The sequence below is a fragment of the Physeter macrocephalus genome, chromosome 11 (genome assembly GCF_002837175.3).
Source record: "Physeter macrocephalus isolate SW-GA chromosome 11, ASM283717v5, whole genome shotgun sequence".
Lineage (NCBI taxonomy): Eukaryota > Metazoa > Chordata > Mammalia > Artiodactyla > Physeteridae > Physeter > Physeter macrocephalus.
Genome location: NC_041224.1, coordinates 95,808,751 through 95,819,209, shown reverse-complemented (window position 1 = coordinate 95,819,209; position 10,459 = coordinate 95,808,751). Strand labels below are relative to the sequence as shown.

At 39.4% G+C, this 10,459-nt stretch overlaps 1 protein-coding gene across 7 annotated transcripts in view; it reads right to left on the bottom strand.

The window, feature by feature from the left end:
- TTBK2 (tau tubulin kinase 2) overlaps positions 1-10,459 on the bottom strand; it is a 156,633-nt gene that overhangs the window by 31,211 nt on the left and 114,963 nt on the right. For all 7 annotated transcript variants that reach the window (XM_055088289.1, XM_055088286.1, XM_055088288.1 and 4 more), the window contains one exon: positions 1,610-1,767. In XM_055088289.1, coding sequence (XP_054944264.1) covers positions 1,610-1,767 — 158 coding nt within the window. The remainder of the gene's footprint in view (positions 1-1,609; positions 1,768-10,459) is intronic.

The window sequence follows — 10,459 nt, the reverse complement described above, 5'->3', positions numbered from 1 at the left end:
CAGCGGCCATGGCTCACGGGCCCAGCCGCTCCGCGGCATGCGGGATCCTCCCAGACCGGGGCGCGAACCCGGTTCCCCTGCATCGGCAGGCGGACGCGCAACCACTGCGCCACCAGGGAAGCCCGATTTAGTCTTTCTGATGTTCGTTTTAAATCAACCGTAAGTCCCAGGGCTAACTTTCCTCTTCCCACAGTTTTTATTGATCTGCCTTCAGTAAGCTTTGTGGCAGGGCTGGATGAGGCAGGAGCATAAGAGATATTACATAAGGCCTTGGGGTTTTGTTTTTTTCTCTTTTTACTTACAGTTAGTTTGATTTGGGCATCCTTTGTCTTCAAATTATGCTGAGGACATAGATTTTATGTAGTTTTATTTTTCCTTTCTTATTATTCTATCTTATTTTAGGAAAAAATTTTGGGATATGGGAACTTAAAATGTATTCACTGACTTCAGCTACCCTGAAATGCTATCACCTGGATTTTTGCGAATGTGAGATTTATTTCTAACAACAATCAAAGGAGAAGGAGGACAAAAGCATTTAAGCAAGAATCAAAATTTCTACATAGGCTCCAGCTCTGTCACTAATCTTTATCTAAAGTTGGATGATTCACTCAGAGTTAGAATTATTTCCGCATTTGTAAAATGGGGTGGCTGGAATAGTGCAGTGAGTCCCAAACTCAGATAAGCATGAGAAACATCGATGCATATGGACTTCTGTGCCATACCCCTAGACATTCTGATTCAGTAGGTCTGGGGTGAGTCCTACAAATGGGTATTTTAATCAAACATCTGTGGTGATTCTACTATAGCTAGTCAAGGTCTCACATTTAAGAATTCTTAGACTAACTAATCAGGGATATCATCTTCAGTTATATGAGTCCATGTAAGCATTTCTGATTCAATAAGCTCTAGTGATCTCATCTCAATGTAAAAACAAAGCAATAGATTAGTGATAAAGTGTTCCAATTAGCTCATTGTATGATGATTTTTCCCTATTTACTTTTTCTTTTAAACCAACCAGAGCAGGTAAAAAAAAGGGGGGGGCCAGAAAAAAAGACACCCCCCACAAACAGAAAAACAACAAACAAAAGCAACTGTATTTAATGTATATAGAGGAAAAAAAAATCAAAAAACCAACAAAAAGAACCCCCAAGAAGATGGAAATACACTAACCTCTTCCTAATACACCTCGAAAATTAATCACTTTCATAAGAGGAGTAGCTACACGTTTTGTTCTCACTAAACTTAAGCACAGTGTAGTTAGAAATAATTGTGGCTTGTTCTTGTTCCGGGGTCCCATCTATTCTTTAGTAGTAAATGCAACAAATGCCCCTTCTCATTTTGAAGAAAATCTACTGTACATCTGACATTAACGAGTAACACAAGCTCTAAGCTGCCACTTCACGGTATAATCTTTAAGTACTTTCTAAGAAAAGTAAATCCAAACAAAGGCATATATAAGAGCAATGTTAATTCAAGGAAACCCATAGGCATCCCTATGTCTTAGCATTTGGTCATCTGAGGGAACCTGGATGGTATAAAAGACATTTCTGCTAATATTGATACAACACATCTAGGAAAGACACTGATGAACCACCTGTTTAGGACATACCCGATTGCCGCAGGGGTCAAGCGGGTGTGCAGCTGAGGAGTGGTAGAAGTAGCGGTGGTGGTGAGGGAGCCATCAGTTCCAGTCTTCTCCCAGTCGAAAGGGTCACTCTCAATTACTCCAAAGGTCTTGATGCTGTTGTCAAACACGGATGCAAGAAGCTAAACCACGAAAGGAAAAAACTAGAGTAAGCCAACAGTGAACATAATCACTTTATTCTGTAAGAGAAAGCACCTCAGACTCTTAAATTAGTTTAGTAGTATGACTTTTTAAAAAAGCCTGATGATACAAATAGGGGACTTTGAATAAGGATTATATATGGATGATGATAGTCAATTAATAGTGATATTTCTCAGTTGAGGTACTGGTTTTTAGTTATGTAGGATAATGTATTTTTTCTTGGAAGGTAAATAATGAAGTGTCATACTTAAAACCTACTTTTTGATGGTTTGGCAAAAGGAAATGTGTATTGTATGTGTATGTGTGCATTCAGTTTCAACCATGTGATCACTTTTGTGTGTGTCAAAAAGGGGCATATATGGTTCAACTTAAATAAGTGACCGGGTTAACAGGTGGTATATCTAGGTTAAGAGGCATATAAAAGTTCATTGTGCTGCCTTAGAATTTTTTTGTGGGTTTGAAAAATTCTTAAACTGTGTGTGTGTGCACATGAATTATCAAAAAGGAATCTGCTCTATTATTTTATTTATATATTATTCCATTTTTGTCTTTAAATTCCAAAAGTCTAATGTAATATTGAGAAAGATCTCATAAAGACCTTCCTTTATGTTTGACAGTATGCAACATTTTCAATTTTATGATTAAAATTTTATTAATATCTCATCATTTCTCTTACTCTGTTGGTATCCTATCCTCAGAGATTCATCTTATACATTTCCTGCCCCAGACCTGAAATCAGCACTTCTTCACTGGAGGATTTTTTACAAAGGTCTGTTTTAGGCTTTAAAGAGATTACTCTGGCTAAGAAGTGGAGAACAGATGCCACAAATAGGAGGGGGATGAGGGTGCTAGGAAGAGATGACCATTTAGGAGGCTACTGTCAACTGAGCCAGCATGGTAACAGTGGAGGTGATAAGAAGTGGTAGGATTTGGACATAATTTGTAGAGCCAACAGAACTTACTGAGAGATTAGACGAAAGCTGTGAAAGTAAAGAAAGAATAAAAGAATAATTTATATTTCTGTCCCAAGCCACTGGGTAAATGGTGGTGCCATTTACTGAGATGGAAAGCAGTGAATGTGAGGATTGGGATATTGAAAGTTTTATGGTGTTTAGGGAGGAATAGCGAATATAGATACAAATTTGAGAGTCATCAGCATATTGATATTAATGGGTATTATTTAAAGCCATATGACTAGATGATATCATCTAAGGAGAGTGGGTAACAAGGGCTAAGGCTTAGGGCACTCCAACATTTAGACGGAAAGAAGAGATGGACTCAGCAAAAAAAAACCCCAAAAAACAAGGAGTGGCCAGTGAGGTAGGAAGCAGGTGTGTGGTGTTCTAAGATACCAAGTGAAGAAACCACCTCAACAAGGAGATGGTCAAATGCTATCAATTATAAACTTATAGTTATTTTTGATTATTTAATTGATTTCACCCAGACTGTAAGCTCCACGAGGCTGGTACGTGTCTGATCTTGCTCATCACTGTATCTAACCAATGCCTTATGTCTAAGAGTGCCATGTTGTGATTTATGTGAAATAAATATTTGGTCATTAGAGGACCAAAAATACATTTCTCATATATATTTGGTCTTTGTCCACAGTTCCTGACTCACAGCTCCCAAAACCCTTGAAATTTTCTGAGAGATAAGAGCAGTGGGAGCATTTTTTGTTATAGTATTTGATCTCTACTCCTCAGTTCCTGAAATCACTTCAGAGCCATAAAGGTGAAATGGGTGTCCTGTTATTCATAACAAACCCCTTTCTACCACAACTGGGTTTATGTTAATAAGGTGACTTTTGGAAAGCACCTAAGGATGGAGGCTGGTCACCAGAGGAACCAACCATGTGATTAGAGGGTTGGAACTTTCAGTCCCACACCCCTGGCCTCCAGGGGAGGGAAGAGGGGTTGAAGGTTGAATCAATTACCAGTGGTCAATGATTTAATCAATCATTCCTATATAATGAAGCCTCCATAAAAACCCAAAAGGATGGGCTTCAGAGACCTTCCAGGTTGGTGAACATGTGGAGGTACTGACAGTGGTGCCCTTGGAGAGGGCATGGAAGCTCCACACCCTTTCCTCATACCTTGTTACATGCAGTTCTTCCATCTGGCTGCTTGAGTTATATCCTTTGTAATTAACTGGTAATCTAGGGGGAAAACTGGCTTCCCAAGGCCTATGAGCCACTCTAGCAAGTTAATCAAACCCAAGGACGGGGTCATGGCAACCTCCAATTTATAGCCAGTCAGTCAGAAGTACACGTGACAACTAGGACTTGTAATTGGTATCTAAAGTGGAAGGTAGTCTTGTGGGAATGAGTCCTTAACCTGTGAAATCTGATGCTATTTATCTCTGGGTAGATGGTGTCAGAATTGAGTTAAATTTTAGGAATCCAGCTGGTGTCAGAGAATTGCTTGGTGGTGTGGGAAAAAAAAAATTGGAATTGTGGGTGCAGAACCCTTAAATAGTACTCTAAAAACAGTTCAAGAATAAATGTTTATTTGTACTAATACTTGCTGAAAGATTCACATGATCCTACCTTTTGATTAAGTCCCCGCCCCCCCGCCAAAAAAAATAATAGATGTAGAAAAGGAAACTAAAAAGCTAAAAGGAATTAGGAAAGGCATAGTCATAAAACCTCAGAATTTTTATTTTGGTCCTATTTTTGTTGACATAAGTTATCGACGTTACAGTTCAGATCTTCCCAAACTGTCAGAGGTAGAGGGCTTTAGAAAACACAAAGGATGAAAGGAAGATGGATTGAAACCCTGCACCTGAGAACTGAAACAGCAGACCTTGGACCTCTTTCCAACTCTGGAAATTGAGGTTCTCATAGGTTCCCACAGAGTGACATGTTTCTTTCCTGAAAGGTGGAGTCCCTATCCACGAGGCAGCATCTGCTCTGCTGTGTGAGTACTCAGACTGCTACTGCTAAATGCTCTGCCTGTACTGTGTGGCAATAGGCATGGTCCTAAACAGTTTTTATTGTCAGATGACGGAATTCTTTTCTTATATTTATCATAGTATTGTATGTCTTAGAAAATGTATGCCATTGGTCCAAAAATAAGAAACAGTTCGTTACTATGATGGTGATAACTTGAGACCAGCAGCAGGAGGCAGAAGGATGGAGGGCACATAACAAAAGAAATAGAAGGAAAGCTAAAAGCACTGAAGGCATCCTACTGGGAACAAATGGTCAGATGATTACAGCTCTCCAGATACCTTAAAGAGCAAAACATTTCTTTTCTTTTTTTTTTTTTTTTTTGTGGTACACGGGCCTCTCACTGCTGTGGTCTCTCCCGTTGTGGAGCACAGGCTCCGGACGTGCAGGCTCAGTGGCCACGGCTCACGGGCCCAGCTGCTCCGCGGCATGTGGGATCTTCCCGGACCGGGGCATGAACCCGTGTCCCCTGCATTGGCAGGCGGACTCTCAACCACTGTGCCACCAGGGAAGCCCGCAAAACATTTCTAATGTAGCAGAATAATTTTCTAATTCAGGACCACGGTTGCTCTAAATCCTAAACTTCAACAGACTGGGATAGTAGAAATAGGACAAGTCAAGGCCTTTTTTTTGGTAACTGAATTCATCATATCACATTTGGCTAAAATAAATAATAAGACCGGAAAACTCAATTCAGTTACTCATTCAAATAGATTTCAGAATATAAATCATTAACCTTATAAATCAAATATACATATTATACACATATATGTATGTATGTGTAAATAAATAAATAAAACTTGTGGTCCTCATCCTTTTTTATAGCCCAATACTACTGAGGATTAAAAGTTTCACTTTCTAATCGGAACAGGAGCTCACTGTGCAGTAATTCTCAAACTGAAAAGGAAGCAGAGCAAAATCTGAAAAAAACCTTCCAGATGATTTTGACACTTTCCTCCAGGAAGACATGATCCATATCTCTCCGCTGAGAATCACTGGAAATCTAGTATATATCTGACTCCTTTAATTCTTCTATTTAATAATGTATTCTTAGAAAATACAAACTTAACTAAAGAGTCCAGGTTTCTCAAATTAGGGTAACGTGCACCCTCAGGGGATGCAGCCATATGCCAGAGAGAGTTTAAAGTCATTTGATAAATGTGGCACAGCTTCCTGAAGAATTTTACTCAGAGTAAGACATTTAATATGATATTTTATAATACAATGAACACAAAGAAGTTAGAAAGCAAAATTCATAGGAACCTTTAGGATAAATCAAGAGAATACAAAGAAATTGTGGACTTATGGCTGACACTTTAAGACTGTTCCCAGACCTCTTGAGAACATGCTCATACTTTGCTGCAATAGGAGAAATTGGTGAAATAGTGTGAGAAACACTAGAAGCATAACATCATCAGGAAGGTGAATATTCCTTGAACGGAAGTAGGGAAAGGGAGGAGGTTGGGGGAAGGAGACTGGCTGGTGGGGGGGGGGGGCAGGAAGGGGAAGGAAAGAGGAGGGAGGACCTGAGGAAGATTTGGACAGACAACCTCGCAATATTACTTTTTATGTGGCTACTGTTGTTGATTATTTGTGTCAATTTCCCTTCTGATTGCACTTACGAATAAGACGTAGTTGTTTTTCTTAATCTTAATTCTAATGGGATATACAATAAAATGCTTTTTCTAAAACATATTATTCAAGACACAAAAAAGTACATAAAAATCAGGTACTATGTCTGGGTAATGAGATTGTGAATTATTTGGACTTTCTATTTTCTGTAATTTCCAAACTTGTATTACGATATGTATTACTTTTTTTTTTTTTTTTTTTTTTGCGGTACGCGGGCCTCTCACTGCTGTGGCCTCTCCCGTTGCGGAGCACAGGCTCCGGACGCGCAGGCCCAGCGGCCACGGCCCACGGGCCCAGCCGCTCCGCGGCATGTGGGATCTTCCCAGACCGGCCGGACCGGGGCACGAACCCGTGTCCGCTGCATCGGCGGGCGGACTCTCAACCACTGCGCCACCAGGGAAGCCCACGATATGTATTACTTTTAATAACAAGAAAAAATTTTTTAAAATGCATTAAAATAAATTAATTGTATACATAAGCATGTGTAGTCCCAAAAATGCGTGATGCAATATCCCACCACCTGGAATATCCTTATTCTTTTTTAAAAAAATACATCTTTATTAGAGTACAATTGCTTCACAATGCTGTTAGTTTCTGTTGTACAACAAAGTGAATCAGCCACATGCATACATATATCCCCATATCCCCTCCCCTCGAGCCTCCCTCCCACCCTCCCTATCCCACCCCTCTAGGTCATCATGAAGCCCTGAGCTGATCTCCCTGTGCTATGCAGCTGCTTCCCACTAGCTATCTGTTTTACATTTGGTAGTGTATATATGTCCATGCCACTCTCTCACTTCATCCCAGCTTCCCCCTCACCCCTGTGTCCTCAAGTCCATTCTCTATGTCTACATCTTTATTCCTGCCCTGCCACTGGGTTCATTAGTATCTTTTTTTTTTTTTTAGACTCCATACATATGCATTAGAACATGGTATTTGTGTTTCTCTTTCTGACTTACTTCACTCTGTATTACAGGTCCATCCACCCCACTACAAATAACTCAATTTCGTTTCTTTTTATGGCTGAGTAACATTCCATTGTATATATGTGCCACATCTTCTTTATCCATTCATCTGTCAATGGGACATTTAGGTTGTTTCCATGTCCTGGTTATTGTAAATAGTGCCACAATGAACACTGTGGTACATATCTCTTTTTGAATTATGGTTTTCTCAGGGTATATGCCCAGTGGTGGGATTGCTGGGTCATATGGTAGTTCTATTTTCAGTTTTTTAAGGAACCTCCATACTGTTCTGTATAGTGGTTGTATCAATTTACACTCCCACCAACAGTGCAGGAGGGTTCCCTTTTCACCACACCCTTTCCAGCATTTATTGTTTCTAGATTTTTTGATAATGGCCATTCTGACCGGTGTGAGGTGATATCTCATTGTAGTTTTGATTTGTATTTCTCTAATAATTAGTGATGTTGAGCATCTTTTCATGTGCCTCTTGGCCGTCTGTATGTCTTCTTTGGTGAAATGTCTTTTTAGGTCTTCTGCCCATTTTTTTTTTTTTGATACTGCTCTCCTACACTGACTCTGGGCTTGGCCATGTGACCTACTTTGGCCAACACTGCCCATTTTTTAACAGTTTGTTTTTTTGATATTGAGCTCCATGAGCTGTTTGTATATTTTGGAGATTAATCCTTTGTCCATTGATTTGTTTGCAAATATTTTCTCCAATTCTGAGGGTTGTCTTTTCGTCTTGTTCATGGTTCCCTTTGCTGTGCAAAAGATTTTAAATTTAATTAGGTCCATCTGTTTATTTTTGTTTTTATTTTCTTTTTTTTTTTTTTTTTTTTTTTGTGGTATGCGGGCCTCCCTCTGCTGTGGCCTCTCCCGTTGCAGAGCACAGGCTCCAGACGCGCAGGCTCAGCGGCCATGGCTCACGGGCCCAGCCGCTCCGCGGCACGTGGGATCCTCCCAAACCGGGGCGCGAACCCGGTTCCCCTGAATCGGCAGGCGGACGCGCAACCCCTGCGCCACCAGGGAAGCCCTGTTTTTATTTTCATTACTCTAGGAGGTAGATCAAAAAAGATCTTGCTGTGGTTTATGTCAAAGAGTGTTTTTCCTATGTTGTCCTCTAAGAGTTTTATAGTGTCTGGTCTTACATTTAGGTCTTTAGTCCATGTGGAGTTTATTTTTGTGTATGGTGTTAGGTAGTGTTCTAAGTTCATTCTTCTACACGTAGCTGTCTAGTTTTCCCAGAACCACTTATTGAAGAGACTGTCTTTTCTCCACTGTATGTTCGTGTCTCCTTTGTCATAAATGTGGTGACTGTAAGTGCGTGGGATTATCTCTGGGCTTTCTATCCTGTACCATTGATCTATATTTCTGTTTTTGTGCCAGTACCATACTGTCTTGATTACTGTAGATTTGCAGTATAGTTTGAATTTGGGAGCCTGATTACTCCAGCTCTGTTTTTCTTTCTCAAGATTGCTTTGGCTATTTGGGGGTTTTTGTGTTTCCATAAGAATTGTAAAACTTTTCGTTCTTGTTCTGTGAAGAATGCCATTCGTAGTTTGACAGAGGTTGCACCGAATCTGTAGATTGCTTTGGGTAGTAGTCATTTTCACAGGATTGATTCTTCCAATCCAAGAACATGGTCTGTTTCTCCATCTGTTTATGTAATCTTTGATTTCTTTCATCAGTGTTTTATAGTTTTCTGAGTACAAGTCTTCACCTCCTTAGGTAGGCTTATTCCCAGGTATTTTATTCTTTTTGTTGCAATGGTAAATGGGATTGTTTCCTTAATTTCTCCTTCTGATCTTTCATTGTTAGTGTATAGAAATGCAACAGATTTCCATGTATTAATTTTGTATCCTTATCAAATTCATTGATTTGGTTCTAGTAGTTTTAGTAGTTCTAGTAGTTTTCTGGTGGCATCTTCAGGATTTTCTATGTATAGTATCATGTCATCTGCAAACAGTGACAGTTTTACTTCTTCTTTTCTAATTTGTATTCCTTTTATTTCTTTTTCTTCTCTGATTACCGTGGCTAGGACTTCCAAAACTATGTTAAGTAAGAGTGGTGAGAGTGGACATCCTTGTCCTGTTCCTGATCTTAGTGGAAATGCTTTCAGTTTTTCACCATTGAGTATGATGTTTGATGTGGGTTTGTCATATATGGCCTTTATTATGTTGAGGTAGGTTCCCTTGATGTCCACTTTCTGGAGAGTTTTTATCATAAATCAGTGTTGAATTTAGTCAAAAGCTTTTTCTGCATCTTTGAGATGATCACATGGTTTCTATTCCTTAATCTGTTAATATGGTGTATCACACTGATTGATTTGTGTGTATTGAAGAATCCTTGCCATCCCTGGGATAAATCCCACTTGGTCATGGTGTATGATCCTTTTAATATGTTGTTGGATTCTGTTTGCTAGTATTTTGTTCAGGATTTTTGCATCTATTTTCATTGGTGATATTGGTCTATAATTTTCTTTTTTTGTGATTTTTTCTGATTTTGGTACTGGGGATGGTGCCCTCGTAGAATGAATTTGGGAGTGTTCCTCCCTCTGCAATTTTTTGGAAGAGTCTGAGAAGGACTGGTGTTAGCTCTTCTCTAAATATTCGATAGAATTCGCCTGTGAAGCCATCTGGTCCTGGACTTTTGTTTGTTGGAAGATTTCTAACTACAGTTTCAATTTCATTACTTGTGATAGGTCATCAATTAAATCTATCTGGTCTATTGTGTCATTTAAAGCTTTGTTTCCTTATTTATTTTCTGTTTGGATGATCTGTCCATTGGTGTAAGTGGGATGTTAAAAGTCCCCTACTATTATTGTGTTACTGTTGATTTCCCCTTTCATGGTTGTTAGCATTTGCCTTATGTACTGAGGTGCTCCTATGTTGGGTGCATAAACATTTATAATTGTTATATCGTCCTCTTGGATTGATCCTTTGGTCATTATGTAGTGTCCTTCCTTGTCTCTTGTAACATTCTTTATTTTAAAGTCTATTTCTTCTGATATGAGTATTGCTACTCCAGCTTTCTTTTGATTTCCATTTGCATGGAGTATCTTTTTCCATCCCTTCACTTTCAGTCTGTATGTGTCCCTAGGTTTGAAGTGGGTCTCCTGTAGACAGCATA